Here is an 18,906-nt window from a genome sequence, read left to right on the forward strand (position 1 = left end):
TCAGAATAGAACCCCATCGTAAGTTGGGGACTACCTGTATAGTGTAATTATTTGCCAGTGTATCTGTTTCTGTTACTAGTTAGCTTGAGGGAAGCAGCATCTGTGTCCTCTTGTATCCCTGGTACATCCTGATCCATGGAAGGCACTTAATGTATGCTCGTTGAATGGAATTGCCACAAGCTTTTAAATCATAGTATAGTCCTAGGACACTGTAAGGTGCTGAGTAAATGTTTGTTGAATAATTCATGAATAAAAGGGCTTCCTTAGACAGTGTCTTTGTTACCTAATGCTGCTGTAGCAAAAGATACCACAAATGGGCAGCTTTAAAGAACAGAAGTTTATTTTCTCACGGTTCTGGAGGCTGTAAGTCTAATCAGGGTTTTAGCAGTGTTGATTCCTGCTGTGGGCCTCTCTCCTAGTTTCTGGTGACTGCCAGCAATCCTCGGTGTTCCTTTGCTTGTAGATGATCCTCAGACATGTTCCCCTCCTAGCCGTGTGTGTGTGTGTGTGTGTGTGTGTGTGTGTCTTGCTCTGATGTTGGTACTTAGTACATACTTGTATTCTTGTATTTATAGAATAGAATGTATCTATTCTGCTTTTTTTATAAGACACCGTCCAGAAGTGATGTAGGGCCCACTCTACTCTGGTATAACCTAATTAATATAACAAAGAAAACCCCTATTTCTAAACAGGTCATATTTACAGCTTCAGGAGTTAGGACTTCAGCATAACTTTTGGGGGAACACAATTCATTTCATAACAGACAGTATTTAAAAACTGAGTTAAATTCTGTTTGCCTAGATTTCCAGATAATAAAAAAAAAGATTAATTTAAAGGTTTGATTCATTCATTCCTGTATTTAAAAATCTTGCCATGATTCAGCCAGATAATAAAAGAGCATGAATTACGTCATTAGTTGTACAGATAGTATTAATGGGATTAAGTTATTCTGTGACTTCAGAGCAGTAGATAGTGAATTGTTACATTTTTAATTTATTGTTAAAAATCAAATTGGGCTAGGTATCACTGAAAGAGTAAAATTATTTTCTCTTGGTAGTATTTAGAAATAGATTAGTTTATGAATATGTTTAGCTCTCAAGTCCTTATTTTAAGTTAACATGAAATAATTTTTTTTTTTCAATCTTAACTGTATCTTTTCCAGATCAAATTTTCACCAGGGATTAAAAAATTGTTTGTGGTAACTGCAGTGAGTGCTGTATCTGTAATTTTTCTGGCTCATCACTTTAGAAGAAGACGTGGAAAGAAAAAAGGAAAAACGTTACCTTGGGAACCAGAGCACCTCATACTTGAATACACTAGAAAAGCAGCATCAGACAAAGGTATGTAGAAATAGCTGAATTAAGCCTACAAAGAAAGTTTTATGTGTAAATCATAACTAGAGTGCAGTGAGTCTCTAAATTTCCTTTCGTAATATTTAACTCATAAATAATAGATAGTCATTTTAGAAAGATACAGATAAACAAACAGAAAAAAATTAAAATGACTTGAAATTCTGCTACTCAGAAATAACTACTATAATAATTTGGCATATATCTATTCATTTATACTTGCATTTAAGTATCATATGGAGATAAAAATTTAGATTTTATGTAAGTAAATGATTTATATATTTTAAGTAAAATTGTGATCATACCTTTTGTTATCTACTTCTAAATATTTAACAGAATATAAGGATGTCTTTCCAGGTTGATTAATATAACTCTGTGCTATCATTTTTAATGGGTACCTAGTTTTAACTTTATGCAAATGTATGATAACTTATTTGGACATTCCCCTATTGTTCCCTTTATGATGTTTGTATTTTCTTGCTTTGCATATACCTTTGTAGGTATTTGTCTGGTTATTTGCTTTAGCATATAAAGCTCTAGGAATATAATTGCAGGCCTTTAAAGGATCTGTGATTTTGTTAGGAATATGGTATATATTGCCAGGTTATATCAGTAAAAATAATTTCTTGAGTATGCTAGATTTCTTTTTTATTATTATTATTTAATATATCATATACGTTTATGATTCTTTTGTTCAGCAAATATTTAGCAAGTGACTATTTTGTACCAGGTACATTAAACATTGCAATAATAATGGCTCAGACTTATTGAGGTTTTATTAATTGTCAGGTGCAGTGCTTAGTGCTATATAGTCGATGCTTTATTTAACCTTTATAGCAGTCACATGAATTAGGACTGTAATTCTATATTATCACCCCTGTTTTGTAGATAAGAAAAATTGAGATGTAGAAAAGTTAAATGACTTCCTAGAGTTATATAACCTATAAGTAGATTTGAATCCAGAAGTACCTTAATATATAAGACATAATAAGATATCTGCCCTAGAAGAATGGATCAATGGGTATGGGAGAAAGAAATACAAAAAACGAGTTGCACCCAAACCACAATAAAATATTCAAAACAAAAAACCAATTGTAACACAATGCAATATGGATAGGGTTTAAATCTAATTTAGGAAAGAGTTGCTTATATTTTGTTAAATTTATAATTTGAAGGTTCATAGTTATAATTTTTGTACTGATTAAAATAGACCATTCAAATATTGCCCTGGTTAATTACGTGAATATTTTGCTCTTCATTTCAGAAGCAAATTTTTTGCAGTGTTAAAAACATTATGCAGAGGTATAGATTTTAATAATGGTGTACATTTAGTAATTTACACAATTCAGTGATGTTTGTTTTGGAATCAGAAGCTTTTTGAATTAATATAAACTTTGAAATTTTACCTGAAATTTATCATTGCAAATATCGATACTTTTAATATGTGTTTGTTTGATAGCTTCAAGTTGTTCCAGCAGTAGACAAAATTTGACATTGTCTTTGAGCTCCGCCAAGGACAAAGGATCTCAGTCTTATAACCATGCTAATGGAGGACTTTTCAGTAAATACTCAGGTTCTGTGCAGAGTTTGGCCTCTGTAAGTAAAATAAACATTTTTTTCCTTCTAAGTTAGTTTAGATAGCTATTGTTATCTCTTGGATTAAATGGCATAAAATCAAAGCTTTTAGCGAGGCAAGAACATTAAGAAATCATATGCTACCAACAACCATCGACTGCTTTGACGGATCACAATAGAGGGTTCCGGACAGAGCTGGCAAAAAATGTAGGAAAAAATTCGAAGTCACAGAAAATGTCCAGACTTACTGGTCTGACAGAGACTAGAAAACCTCCGAGAATATGGCCCCTGGACATTCTTTACCCTTCAGGCAAAGATTACACAAGCCCATAAAACAAAATGAGACTAAATGGGCACACCAGCCCGGGGCAAGGACGAGAAGGCAGGAGGGAATAGGAAAGCTGGTAACGGAGAACCCAAGGTCTGGAAGGAGAGAGTGTTGACATGTTGTGGAGTAGGCAACCAATGTCACAAAACAATATGTGTATTAATTGTTTAATGAGAAACTAATTTGCTTTGTAAACCTTCATCTAAAGTATAATTAAAAAAACAAAATCATTTGGTTGGTCCTGCTTTCTTCAGACAAGCAAAATTATTCATTTGCTAACTCTTCAGCCAGTTTGGTTCCAAGTTTCTTTGTGTAAGTGATTTGGCCCCATGGGGTCCTGTGAGAATGATGTTGATGTGGAAGTGTTGCTTCAAAACTAGATATCTTTTAAAAAACAAAACAAAACTAAATGTTCTTCAAAAAGCTGGAAGCTGGAGCCAGACTTTGTGGTAGGTCACAAAAATCACTTGATGAGTCTGCTTAGGTAAATGTTTGGCTTTCAGAGGACAGCGTGGGATTCCTGACCTCCTTTTTGGGCCATTAATATAATATTGACTGATAAGTGAGGAATGAAGTTAGTATTTGTTTAAATATAATATAGTTTAAAAATTAATTTAAAAAATAGGTAGAATATGTATTTGCTACTAAATTCAGAAGAGTCAAAAGAATGTACAGTGAAAATTATGTTCCTGATCCACTCAATTCCCCACCTCGAAGAGAAACACCATTGCCAGTTTCTAATGCATACTTCCAGAGATCGTCTGCCTATATCACTATGTATTTCCTTTTTTAAAACACTATTTGTAGAACACCATATTCTGTTCTTTACTTTGCTTCTGTATTTCATTGGAATATATAGCGGCCCCATTCTTTATTGCCTAAAAATATGCTAAGTTTAAGAAGACCTATTCTCAGTAGGAACATGTAGTCAAAGACTAGACTTTCAACTCTTGTGAAATTGAGCGGAATGAAATATAGCCTGTTTTATAACCCAGACTTACTCTGTGTCAAAGAGGTGTCTCTGTCCTGAATTTTCTCTGCTGAAAGTTGAAGCTGTTTTTCCTGAGTAGAGGTAGAGACCCTGGTGGCACAATGATTAAGCTCTTGGCTGCTAATCGAAAGATTGGCAGTTCAAACCCACCCAGCTGCTCCATGGGAGAAAGACCTGGCGTCTGCTTCTCTAAAGATTACAGCCAAGAAAACCCTATGGCAGTTTTACTCTGTCATATGGGGTCGCTGTGAGTCAGAATCCACTCAACAGTACCCAACAATAACAATGAGAGGTAGAGAAAAAGAGTTTCATGATAATAGTGTGGTTAAGAAGTCTTTAGAATTACTTGACTGTATTTGCCTTAGCTGACCTTGTCATTCCTTTTCTCTGCCAGGGTTGTGAACCCAGATTTCTGCCTGGATTTTACAAACAAAGTTACCCTCACTGCAGTTTGGGAAGCATTCCTGGCAGAGGGAGGAGCACTAGCGAAGTCCTAGAGATACAGGTTTCACTGTAGTGTATTTGATGAATGAAAAAGTGCAGTGGGATGAAAGATTGGAGAAATAAGTCAAAGAAGAATCAAATCACGGAAGATCATGAATGCCAGTTTAAAGATTTTCAACTTTTATTCTAGACTGTGAGAAGCTTTTGAAATCTTTTGAGCAGGGGAATAACATGATTAGAGTTGTGTTTTAGAAAGATAAGTCAGTCAGCCTATTGTGAGGTGGACTGGGGATGAAGGAGGTCAAAAGCTTCTTCAGCCAGCAGTTGGGAATCCACTGAATGCTTTAGAGATCAGATAAGGAGTGCCTGAGTTAGGGTCATGACTACAGGAGTGAAAAGGAGGGAGCAGTTTCCAAAAAACTTGGCAACTGGATATGAGAAGTGTGGGAAAAGAAGTCAAAGATGACTTTGTATTTCCTAGTTTGAGAAATTATGGGGATGAAAGCACTGTTAGTGGACTTTAGAGGAGGAAGTTTTTGTTGAAAAGATCTGAGCTCCTTTTTTTTTTTTTTAATTAATTTCCTTGTTGAGAGTACAAAGAGAAAACATATGCCAATTCGCCCCAGACTTTTTGTTAGCCCAGAACTGAAACCATTTCTGAAGGCAACTCTTCAGACAAAGAATAGACTGGATTATAAGACATAAAATGATACTCATGAAGAGAGTGCTTCTTACTTACTAGTTAAGCTAAACTATTGTTTGGTTTTAAGAAGACTTCAGGGGATATTTTTGGTTTAAGTCTTAGGGCAGTAGTTTCAGGGGTTCATTCTGAGCTCCTTTTTGATACAGTCAGTTTGAGATGCCAGCAGAGGAGCTAAATGCAGTCACCTAACAAACCAGAAAAACCAAACCCTTGCCATTGAGTAGCTACGTGAGACTAAATGGGCAGCTCCTGTCCAGAGGTAAGATGAAAAGGCAAAAAGGGACACGAGCTGATTGAATGGACATGGAAAATATGGGGTGGAAAGGAGGACTGTGCTGTCACATAATAGGGAGAGCAACTAGGGTCACGTAACAATGTGTGTATAAATTTTTGTATGAGAAACTAACTTGAACTGTAAACTTTCACTTAAAACACAATAAAAAAAAAAACACCAATTCAACAGTTTCTACAAGTACAATTGAGTGACATATATTATTCTTCAAGTTGTGCAACCATTCTCACCCTCCTTTTCTGAATAGTTCCTCCCCATTAACATAAATTCACTGCCCCCTAAGGTCCTTATTTAATCTTTGAAGTTGCTGTTGTCACTTTGATCCCATATAACCTCAGTGCCATTGAGATAGTCCTTAAAAGAGCCTGATGCTCAAGGCAGACATTTTTTACTAGTTAAGCTGAACTATTGTTTGGTTTTATGAAGACTTGAGGGGATATTTTTGATTTAAGTTTTAGGGCAGTAGTTTCAGGGGTTCATTCTGAGCTCCTTTTTGATACAGTCAGTTTGAGATGCCAGCAGAGGAGCCAGGTGCAGTCACCTAACAAACCAAAAAAGCCAAACCCATTGCCACTGAATTGATTCCAACTCATAGCAACCCTATGGGACAGAGTAGAACTGCCCCATAGGGCTTCCAAGGAGTGGCTGGTGGATTCAAACTGCTGACCTTTTGGGTAGCAATCAAACACTTTCACTACTGTGCCACCCCATCCAAATAGGCAGATGAAAATGTGAGCCTAGATGTCTCAAACGTGGACAAAACTGGAGGTAGATTTGGGAGACATCTGCTTAGAGGCGATTGAAATCATTGGGTTATAGACCTGCTAGAGAAGAGTGTGTACAAATATGATAGAGGAGGCTTTTCAGTTTTAGTTATCATTTCACAGAGAGCATTGTAAAAAATTCTGAAAGGAAAATTAGCTCAAATCAAAGTAGGTATGGTTAAAATTTATAAGCAAATAATAAAAAAGTAAGCAATATAAAAATAATTGCATGATTTTTGATGGAAATGATTTATGTTCAGAATATTGTTCTTCTTGCATGCTTTTGAGTTTAGCATATTTAGATTCATAGGGCTCCTAAGTTTGATTGGATATAATAAGAATTTAAAATCAGAATTAGTTCTTCAGATGGAAATTACATGGATTGTTTTAGTAGGCATAGGATTTCTGTAAATAATTGTAAATAAAAAAGATCACAAAATGCTATCACAAGAGAGATTTTGAAGTAACTTTTTGTTGATCTTAATTTTAGGTCCAGAGTGGCAATTCATGTCATAGCTGTGCTTGTGGCAACTCTAATTCCTGGGACAAAGCAGATGAAGATGATATTAAACTTGTTAATATTCCTGTGACCACTCCTGAGAACTTATATTTGATGGGTAGGAATAACATGTCCAAGTTCTAAGATATTATACCCACATTTAATTTGAAACTAAAAAACATTGTATTGTTCTAATGGAAACAGCTATAATTTTAAAATGTTCTTTCATCTGTGAAACTCTGTTTACATAATATAACCCACACTATTAGTTTTCTGAAGCTACTGTAACAAATTACCATAAATTTAGGGCCTTCAACAACAGAAATTTATTCTTCCACAGCTCTGGAGGCCAGAAGTCTAAAATCAATATCACCAGGCCAAAGTCAAGGCATCTACAGGGCCATACTCCCTCTGGAGGCTCTAGGGGAGAATCTGTTCTTTGCCTCTTACAACTTCTGATGGCTGCCAGCATTTCTTGGATTGTGGCCGCATCATTCACTCTTTGCCTTCATAATCACATATCCTCTGTGTATATCAGGTCTCTCTTTGCCTCTCTTATAAAGACGTTTGTGATTGGGTTTAGGACCCACTGGATAATCCAAAGGGAGCTCTGGTGGTACAGTGGTTAAGCGCTTCGCTGCTAACCAAAAGGCCGGCTGTTTGAACCCACCAGCTACTCCTCAGGAGAAAGATGTGGCAGTCTGCTTCCGTAAAGATTTTCAGTCTTGAAAATCCTATGGGGCAAGTTCTGCTCTGTCCTATAGCATCACTGTGTTGGAATCCACTTGACAGCAAGGGTTTTGTTTGGGTTTGGATAACCCAAGATACTCTCTCCATGTTAAGGTCCTTAATTTATTCACATCTGCAAAGACCCTTTTTTCTTGTAAAGTAACATTTACATGGTTCAGGAATTAGGACCTGATATAATTGGGGTCCATTGTTCAGTTTACTACACCTACCTGACCTGATCTGTTACTGCTTATCTAATGAATCTGTTGGAATACACTTCCTGTTCTGTTTTATCTAGATAACATTTGTATTCTTCTTATACTCAGGGAAGGTTTTAAACAGAGAGGGATTTGTGTTTCACATCTCAGTGTTCCTCTTGGCTTGGCATGAGTATGTCTAGGGAACCTCACTGGAGCCCTGGAGAAGAACTAGATAAACTTAATGCTGAATCAGAAGATTCAAATGTTTTTCCCTATTCTTTTCTATTCTATTTTAAGCTATCTTTTTGTTTTATTTTATTGTTAAAATATATGTAGCAAAACGTATGGTAGGTATCTCAACAATTTCTGCATTCGTCAAGTTGTGCAGCCATTCTTGCTTTCCTTTCCAAATTGTTCCCACCACCATTAACATATAAACTCAATGTTCCCTAAGCCAAAACTCCCCTTTCTCCCTTCTTCCCACTGCTATTAACTACTAATAATCTTTGGTTTCTATATATTTACCTCTTTGATGTAAGTGAGATCATATAATATTTGTCCATTTGCAACTGACTTACTTCGTTCTGTGTGGTGGTTTCAAGGTTCATCCATGTTGTGGTATACATTAAGACTTTGTTTCTTTTTATGGCTGAGTAGTATTCCATTGTATGTATATTCCACATTTTGTTTATTCATTGATCTGTTGATGGACACTTGGGTTGTTTCCACCTTTTAGCTATTGTGAAAAGTGCTGCAATGAACAATGGTGAATAGGTTTCCTGTTTCCATTCCTGCTTCACTTCTTCTAGGTATATACCGAGGATTGGCATTACTGGATCATATGGTTGTTCTGTGCTCAACTTTTTGAAGAACCAACAAACTTTTTCATAGTGGCTGTATCAGTTTATAAGGAACCCTGGTGGCACAATGGTTAAGAGTTTGGCTGCTAACTGAAAGGTCGTCGGTGTGAACCTACCAGGTGCTCCAAGGGAGAAAAGACCTGGTGATCTGCTTCTGTAAAGATTATAGCTCTGGAAACTCTACGGGGAAGTTCTACTCTGTCCAATAGGGTCACTATGAGTCAGAATCGACTTGATGGCAACGGGTTTTGTGCCATTTTACATTCCCAGTAGCAATGGATGAGAGTTTCAGTTTCTCCAAAACCTTGCCAACACCTGTTGTTTTTGTTTTTTTTAATTGCTGTCAGTCTAATAGGGATAAGGTGGTTATCTCGTTGTAGGTTGTAGTTTTGATTTGCATCTCTAATGCTAATGATGTTGCCTGTTTTTTCGTGTGCATGCTGCCATTTGATTATCCTTTTTGGCGAAATGTCTTTTCAGATCCTTTGCCCATTTTTTTATTGGGTTGTTTGTTTTTTTGTTATGTTGTAGAAGTTTTTTTTTTCTTGTTGCTTTTACTGAGAATATACACAGCAAAACATACACCAACTCAATAGTTTCCACACGTACAATTCACTGACATTGATTATTACATTCACTGAGTTGTGCAACCATTCTCACCCTCCTTTTCTGAGTTGTTCCTTTCCCCATTAATATAAACTCACTACCCCCTAAGGAGTTGGATTTTTTTTTTTTAATGTTTTTTGGATATTAGACCCATGTTGGATATATGGTTCCCGAAAGTTTTCTTTCAATCTGTAGGTTGTCTTTTTATTTTTTATAAAATCCTTTGACAAACAAGGCTGTATTCCCTTTGATGGAAATGCATACTAAAAAAAAAAAAAAAAAAAAACAACAACTTTACTGTAGTTGTTGTTTTCTACTTCTGAAAAGCATTAACCAGTGAAAACCTTATGAATAGCAGTGGAACATTGTCTGATATAGTGCTGGAAGATGAGCCCCCCAGGTTGCAAGGCACTCAAAAGATGACTGGGGAAGAGCTGCTTCCTCAAAGTAGAGTCGACCTTAATGATGTGGATGCAGTAAAGCTTTCAGGACCTTCATTTGCTGATGTGGCATGACTCAAAATGAGAAGAAACAGCTGCAAACATCCATTAATATTCAGAACCTGGAATGTACGAGGTATGAATCTAGGAAAATTGGGAATCTTCAAAAACGAAATGGAATGCATAAACATTGATATCCTAAGCATTAGTGAGCTGAAATGGACTGGTATTGGCCATTTGAATCAGACAATCATATAGTCTACTATGCTGGGAATGACAACTCGAAGAGGAATGGTGTTGCATTCATTGTCAAAAGAACGTTTCAAGATCTATCCTGAAGTACAACGCTGTCAGTGATAGGATAATATCCACACACCTACAAGGAAGACCAGTTAAGACAACTATTATTCAAATTTACACATCAACCATTAGGGCCAAAGATGAAGAAATGGAAGATTTTTATCAGCTGCTGCAGTCTGAAATTGGTCAAACATGCAATCAAGATGCATTGATAATTACTGGAGATTGGAATGCAAAAGTTGGAAACAAAGAAGAAGAATCAGTAGTTAGAAAATATGGCCTTGACGATAGAAACAAGGCTAGAGATCGAATGATAGAATTTTGCAAGACCAACGACTTCTTCATTACAAATACCTTCTTTTCACCAATATACACGACGACTATACATACGGACCTCGCCAGATGGAACACACAGAAATCAAATTGACTATATCTGTGGAAAGAGACGATGGAAAAGCTCAATATGATCAGTCAGAACAAGGCCAGGGGCTGACTGCAGAACAGACCATCAATTGCTCATATGCAAGTTCAAGCTGAAACTGAAGAAAATCAGAGTAAGTCCATGAAAGCCAATATATGACCTTGAATATATCCCACTTGAATTTAGAGACCATCTAAAGAATAGATTTGATGCATTGAACACTAGTGACTGAAGACCAGACGAGTTGTGGAATGACATCAAGGACATCATCCATGAAGAAAGCAAGAGGTCACTGAAAAGGCAGGAAAGAAAGAAAAGACCAAGATGGATGTCAGAGGAGACTCTGAAACTTGCTCTTGAGCGTAGAGCAGCTAAAGCAAACGGAAGAATTGATGAAGTAAAAGAACTGAACAGAAGATTTCAAAGGACCTCTCGAGAAGACAAAATAAAGTATTATAATGACATGTGCAAAGAGCTGGAGATATAAAACCAAAAGGGAAGAACACGCTTGGCGTTTCTCAAGCTGAAAGAACTGAAGAAAAAATTCAAGCCTCGAGTTGCAATAGTGAAGGATTCCATGGGGAAAATATTAAATGATGCAGGAAGCATCAAAAGAAGATGGAAGGAATACACAGAGTCATTATACCAAAAAGAATTAGTCGATATTTAACCATTTCAAGAGATTTCATATGATCAGGAACCGATCGTACTGAAGGAAGAAGTCCAACCTGCTCTGAAGGCATTGGCAAAAAACAAGGCTCCAGGAATTGATGGAATATCAATTGAGATGTTTCAACAAACAGATGCAGCACTGGAGGTGCTCACTCGTCTATGCCAAGAAATATGGAAAACAGCTTCCTGGCCAACTGATTGGAAGAGATCCATATTTATGCCTATTCCCAAGTAAGGTGATCCAACCGAATGTGGAAATTATAGAACAATATCATTAATATCACATGCAAGCAAAATTCTGCTGAAGATTATTTAAAAAAAGCTGCAGCAGTATATCGACAGGGAACTGCCAGAAATTCAGGCCGGTTTCAGAAGAGGACGTGGAACCAGGGATATCATTGCTGATGTCAGCTGGATCCTGGCTGAAAGCAGAGAATACCAGAAGGATGTTTACCTGTGTTTTATTGATTATGCAAAGGCATTTGACTGTGTGGATCATAACAAACTATGGATAACACTGCAAAGAATGGGTATTCCAGAACACTTAATTGTGCTCCTGAGGAACCTTTACATAGATCAAGAGGCAGTTGTTCGGACAGAACAAGGGGATACCGATTGGTTTAAAGTCAGGAAAGGTGTGTGTCAGGGTTGTATTCTTTCACCATACCTATTTAATCTGTATGCTGAACAAATAATACGAGAAGCTGGACTATATGAAGAAGAACGGGGCATCAAGATTGGAGGAAGACTCATTAACCTGCGTTATGCAGATGACACAACCTTGCTTGCTGAAAGTGAAGAGGACTTGAAGCACTTACTAATGAAGATCAAAGACCACAGCCTTCAGTATGGATTACATCTCAACATAAAGAAAACAAAAATCCTCACAACTGGACCAACGAGCAACATCATGATAAACAGAGAAAAGATTGAAGTTGTCAAGAATTTCATTTTACTTGGATCCACAATCAACAGCCACGGAAGCAGCATTCAAGAAATCAAAAGACGCATTGCATTGGGCAAATCTGCTGCAAAGGACCTCATCAAAGTGTTGAAGAGCAAAGATGTCACCCTGAAGACTAAGATGCGCCTGACCCAAGCCATGGTATTTTCAATCACAACATATGCATGTGAAAGCTGGACAATGAATAAGGAAGACTGAAGAAGAGTTGATGCCTTTGAATTGTGGTGTTGGTGAAGAGTATTGAATATACCATGGACTGCCAAAAGAACAAACAAATCTGTCTTAGAAGAAGTACAACTAGAATACTCCTTAGAAGGAAGGATGGCTAGGCTACATCTTACATACTTTGGACATGTTGTCAGGAGGAATGAGTCCCTGGAGAAGGACACCATGCTTGGCAGAGTACAGGGTCAGAGGAAAAGAAGAAGACCCTCAATGAGGTGGATTGACACAGTGGCTGCAACAATGAGCTCAAGCATAACAACGATTGTAATGGTGCAGGACCAGGCAATGTTTCGTTCTGTTGTGCATAGGGTCACTATGAGTCGGAACCGACTCGACGGCACCTAACAACAATTGTTAGGTGCCGTCGAGTCGGTTCCGACTCATAGCGACTCTACGCACAACTGCCTGGAGTCTGAACGAAACACTGCCTGGTCCTACACCATTCTTAAAATCATTGTAATGCTTGAGCCGTTGTTGTAGTCACTGTGTCAGTCCACCTCGTTGAGGGTCTTCCTCTTTTCTGCTGACCCTGTACTTTGCCAAGCTTGATGTCCTTGAACTTTACTGTGGCCCTGAACAATTCAAAGTAAAGGGAAGATAATTTGGCAGAAGGACTGTGAGCCTCTGAATGCATTCCCATACTCCAGAGGTAGTTAAAGACTACTATCTCTAGAGGTATCACAGTATGTACTCCTGCCTGTAGGGAAAGATGTAAGAGTAGTTCTCTGCCACCTTTTCCAAAGATCTCTGGACAATTAAGCTCTCTGTGATTCTAGATTATTCTCGCTGTATCTAGTAAACCTACATTCACAGCTTCTGTTAGAATATTGAATGTTAGAATTTAAAATAAATAGAGCAAAGCTAGAGAAACTTCAGGGAGTGAGAACATCTTGTTTTAGGTTATAGTTTCTCTAGATAACTGAAATATTCATGAGTTTTAGAGGAGAGGGCTTCTTTAATAGAGTCTTTTTTTTAACTGGGGTACCTTAAAAACATCTTGAGAATGACTTACTCAGATTCTTAAACAGCTTTCATAGATCTTTTTCATTTATATGTCTAGAAAAATTGAAGTTTTTAAATATTCTGATTTTGTTTGAAATGTATAATTATTTTTATAAGCTGTTTTTTTATTTGGAGAAAAAGAAGCACATACTCATTTTCCCATAAAAGCTTTCGGTTGGCAGGGGTATGGAATTCCTACTTGAACTATAATCTGGTCTTTCCAGTAGTCTTATGGATTCTTAATGCTGGTGCAACAGTTATCCATCCAAATCCACAAAGTGGCATCATAATAATTTAGGGCACTATTTGGGGAAAAAATGGTGGAAAATACTTTATTCTGGAGTTCTCTGCTCTTTCGCCTTGGCTCCTTCTTCTCTCTCCTTAGAACCTCTTCTAAAGCTGCTGGCTTCTGGTAAATGCGTTACTTTTTTCTACTATCAGTTTTCTTTTTAATTTAGGGGGATAGCTTAAAAGATAGTCATTTGACTATCAAAATGAGCTATTTTTATTCTATTTCTGATCAATTCATAGCATTGTTTTAGAAGAATCCCAAGAACCATATACATTTGAATTACATTGAAAGAAAATAGTAACATCGGCTGTTTTCTCTCTCATTTTTGGTTGACTAGAACTGTAGGCCCAGGATATATTGGGAAATTAAGATTCTACTATGAAGTGATATAAGTATAAAATTCTTCTTTAGAACCAAAATTATAGTCAGACTCTGCCACCAAGGATAACTGTATGAAAACATTCCAGACCCGAAGGATTTTATTTTGGTATTGGTTTTGCTTATTCACAGTTGTTCTGTTCTCGATTTTTAGGAATGGAATTGTTTGAAGAGGCATTGCGTCGATGGGAACAAGCTCTAACTTTTCGTAACAGACAGGCTGAAGATGAAGCAAGTTGTAGTTCCATTAAACTGGGTGCAGGAGATGCCATTGCTGAAGAAAATGTAGATGTAAGGGTAATTTATTTTAAAGTGATCTTCATAGTATTAGAAGAATCAGACTATTTTAGCTATTGGTTCAGTATACTTGGTTTCTGTGGCATTGAATAGAACTCCTTCCCTACTCAGGATTATGTAGTGTATTTCTTTTTTGTTGTTGTTGTTCACTTAGCTGTTAAACACCAAATTTGCAGTGCATCATCAAGTTTCCTGACTTTCCTAGGATACATAGAATATGCAGAGGTGATTTCTATAGGAACTTTTGAAAATCTGTTCTGTACTTTGGGTTTAATTAAGTGCTGTTATATTTGTAAAAGTCACATAGAGATAAAACTGAAAGATTTTTCCTTATTAATTATCTAGGCCAGTAGTTCTCAAAGTTGAGTATCCTCAGAATCACATGGAGGGCTTGTTAAAACAAAGAGCTGAGGGTCTTATCCCCAGGCTTGCTGGCTCAGGAGGCCTGGGGTGGGTCGCTGGATCCTGAATTTCTAACAAGTTTGCAGTTGATTCTGATGCTGCTGTTTCAGGGACCACACTTTGAGAACTCTTAAATCTGACAAAAAGAAACTGAATCCCTTGAAAACTGAGATGATTTTACTAAAGACCCGGATAAAGCCTAATCTTCCTGACTTCTACTGCAGTATTCTTTCTACCGCCCAACACTAGTTTTTTTTTAATATCCCTCACTTTCCCTGCCTTTCATTTAAAAATGGAAAATGTTTGGAATTTTAACATTAGAATCTAATATTTGCTCTGTGTACTTTTTCTCTCCTGCTAGGATATTATTAGTTCTGAGTTTATCCATAAACTTGAAGCTCTGCTGCAAAGAGCATATCGTCTTCAAGAGGAATTCGAAGCCACCCTTGGGGCATCTGATCCTAATTCACTTGCTAATGATATTGGTAAGATGGATATTTTAAATGTTTTTTATGAAATGTATACATTTAAAATATGTGATTTTCTTTTATTTTCTTAGAATCTTCTGCTTAAGTGTCTTATGTCTTAATAGATTAGATATTTTAGGAAAGATCCAAGAGAAAAAAATTGTCATATTTATTGGGTTTTTAAGTTTCAGTTTTAGTTTTCAAGTGAACTTAATGCCCTTAAGGTATTATTTAAGTATTTATAGTAGGTGGTACTGTGACATGCTTGTTATCAAGACATGTCCTTTTATGCCAAAGACATGCTATATTAAAGATCATCAGTTTACTTTAAAAATACATTCTAAACGAAACAACCTCAGTGAAAGTACTAGAGGAAGGAAAAAAAAAAAGCAGTAATATTAAAATAGTACAGGTATGCACCACCTCAGAAACGTGCATGTAGCTCATGACATGCATTTAAACTATTTAAAAAAATTGTACTTCTTGGGCCTCACTTTAATTACAGGTTAGCTTTTGATGTAAGTAGTCAATACATATATTATTATGTGCCACTACCTTTGTTTCCTGTTTTTAAGAGAAAAGAACTTTAAGAAGACTTCTTAAGTGAAGTCTTGGAAGGAGTAAATGATTAAAATGACTCCTGGACTTCTCTAATTGCAGCCAAAGAATGAAATAAGGCAAAAATATAGTACATCTTTTTTTGTCAAAAATAATTTAAGTCTTTTTATTATGAGGAGAATTGTTGCTTTCCAATAAAGAAAAAAAATTATTAATTTTTTCCAAATTTATTTTTGAACATGAAGCACTGGTAGTGGCTGCATTTTGAGATGTTTACATCTCTGTATATTTTGAATTTAAATAAAAAGATTCTGTTTGTATTAGAATTATGAGTTACTGTCAATATATCATAATCAGGGTGATATAACCTCTTTCCATTAAGTTTGGTCTTTGCTTTTTCATACCATTATTGTCACTAAAAATATTCATTAAAACTTGAGCATGTTTTCATAGTTTTTTTTCTATTAACTAGTTGCTCTTCTGTTAAGTTGACTCTGCCTCATGGTAACCCTTTGTCATAGTAGAACTGTGCTCCATAGGGTTTTCAGTGGCACATTTTTTGGAAGTAGATCACCAGGCCTTTCTTTCAAGGTCCCTTTGGGTAGATCTGAACTGCTGACCTTTTGGTTAGCAGCCAAGTGCTTAATCGTTTGTACTACCCAAGGATTCCTCTCTGTTGTTAGCATAAAGTTATGACATACCTAGGAAATCTCAGGCCAGGAAAAAAGTAGACAGTATTCATGTCAACAAACATATTTTGTCAAGCCTTATTTGTTTCGTTCTGCAGTTTCTCTTGTAACTTTTATTAGAATGGTATTTATCATACTAAAAAAAACAAACCTATTGCCATCAAGTTGATTCTGACTTATAGTGACCCTATAGGACAGAGTAGAACTGCCCCATAGGGTTTCCAAGGCTGTAAATATTTATGGAAGCAGACTGCCACATCTTTCTCCCTCAGAGCAGCTGGTGGGATCAAACTGCCAGCCTTTCAGTTAGCAGCCATGTGCTTAACCACTGCACCACCAGGGCTCCTTGTATTTATGATAGTAAATAGGAGGAAGAACAGAGAAAGGAACTTTCAGAGAACTCAGATGAAAAATAGGAATGGAACAACTAGAAAAGGGAAAAGTGGTTAAGTGACAAAAGAAAAGAAGTGGGAATTAACTGTGAATATAAAGAGGGGAGAGCCTCTGAGACTTGTCATAGTGACCCTATGTACAACAGAACAAAGCAACTGCCTCGTCCTGTACCATCCTCACAGCCGTTGCTATGTTTGAGCCTTTTGTTGCAGCCACAGGGTCAGTCCATCTCGCTGAGGGTCCATCCTCTTTTTCGCTGACTCTCTACTTTACCAAGCATGATATCCTTCTCCAGGGAATGGTCCCTCCTGATAACATGTCTGAAGTATCTAAGTTACTTGATATTAATCAAAATTGCAAGAAGTTAGTTAACTCTCCTCATTCTGTAAATCCAAATTCATTTCACACACTCAGTTTATATTATTGAAAGGCAACTTATAGTTAGTAGTCATAAATCAAGAGACCCTAAAAAATGCCTTTCAAGGCTCAGGGTTAAATTTAAACTAAGTATTGATATGATTTCAATGAATGCTTTATTGTTTTAGAATTTACTTTGTCTAATTTGATGAAATTAATTTTTTTTCCTTAAGAATTTTTTATGCTTTCAAGGCTAGAGGATTCCTTAACAGTCATCAAATCTGTGTGTTTTCCACTTGTGCTTAATATCTAATTTTTTTTACTGTCTTAGTCATCTAGTGCTGCTATAACAAAAATACCACAAGTGGATGGCTTTAACAAAGAGAAATTTATTCTCTCTCTGTCTAGTAGGCTACAGGTCTGAATTCAGGGCATCAGCCCCGGGGGAAGGCTTTCTCTCTCTGTCAGCTCTGAAGGAAGGTCCTTGTCATCAATCTTCCCTTGGTCTGGGAGCATCTCAGCACAGAAAGCTCAGGTCGAAAGGACGCATTCTGCTCCTGGCGGTGCTTTCTCTGTGGTATGGGGTCCCCATGTCTGTCTGCTTGCTTCTGCCTTTTTTATCTCAAAAGAGATTGGCTTAAGACACTATCTTGAGACCTCATCAATATAACTGCCACTAATCCATCTTATTACATCATAGTGATAGGATTTACAATACCTAGGGAAATCAAATCAGAAGATAAAATGGTAGACAATCATACTATCATACAAGGGAATCATGACCTAGCTAAGTTGACAGATATTTTTTGGGGACACAATTCAATTCATGACAGCTACCATTGTTTGCATGTTTCCATGTATCAGGCCCTTCGTTAAGTACTTACATGCATCACAGAAACCCTGGTGGTGTAGTGGTTAAGAGCTACAGCTGCTAATCAAAAGGTCGGCAGTTCAAACCTGCCAGACGCTACTTGGAAACTGCCCCTATGGGGCAGTTCTACTCCCTCCTATAGGGTCGGTATGAGTCAGAATTGACTCAACGGCTACGGATTCAGGTTATATGCATCATAGCTCATTCCCTGCGTCAGAAACTGTCTTAGTTATCTAGTGCTGCTATAACAGAAATACAAACAGAAATTAATTTTCTCAGTTTAGGAGGCTAGGGGTCCATATTCAGGGCATCAGCTCTAGGGTAAGGCTTGCTCTATCTCTGTCCTCTCTCGGGGAATGTCAGGTCCTTGTGTCTCTTTTCAGTTTCTGTTACTCGGTCCCTTATCCGTCTTCATGTGGCGTGGTATCTGTCTTCCCCCATCTGTGCTTCTTTGCTTCTGTTCTTAACATGCTCTTTTTATATCTAAAAAGTGATTGGTTTAAGACACATCCCACTGATATGGTCTCATTAACATAATAAAGAAAACCCTGTTCCCAAATGGGATTACATACACAAATATAAGGGTCAGGAATTACAATGCATATTTGGGGAACATAATTCAATCTATAACAGGAACTCTTCTAAGTAAAGATTATCACATTTAATCCTCACAACAGCTCTTATGTGATAAATGCTAGTTAAAAAAAAATAGTTACTATCCCCATAGTTTAGGTGGGAAAAGTGAGACAAAGAGACATTAAGTAACTTGCCAGGGTCACATAGCTATTAAGTGGCAGAACCTAACTTTGGACCCACAAACTGGCTTCAGAATCCATAG

The 18,906-nt window shown here is 36.9% G+C and overlaps 1 protein-coding gene across 2 annotated transcripts in view; it reads left to right on the plus strand.

The window, feature by feature from the left end:
• MIGA1 (mitoguardin 1) overlaps positions 1-18,906 on the plus strand; it is a 109,973-nt gene that overhangs the window by 19,354 nt on the left and 71,713 nt on the right. For both annotated transcript variants that reach the window (XM_010591174.3, XM_023549459.2), the window contains exons 3-7: positions 1,163-1,340; positions 2,809-2,945; positions 6,937-7,063; positions 14,189-14,325; positions 15,095-15,218. In XM_010591174.3, the coding sequence (XP_010589476.1) occupies positions 1,163-1,340; positions 2,809-2,945; positions 6,937-7,063; positions 14,189-14,325; positions 15,095-15,218 (703 nt within the window). The remainder of the gene's footprint in view (positions 1-1,162; positions 1,341-2,808; positions 2,946-6,936; positions 7,064-14,188; positions 14,326-15,094; positions 15,219-18,906) is intronic.

The sequence above is a fragment of the Loxodonta africana genome, chromosome 3 (assembly GCF_030014295.1).
Source record: "Loxodonta africana isolate mLoxAfr1 chromosome 3, mLoxAfr1.hap2, whole genome shotgun sequence".
Classification (NCBI taxonomy): Eukaryota; Metazoa; Chordata; class Mammalia; order Proboscidea; family Elephantidae; genus Loxodonta; species Loxodonta africana.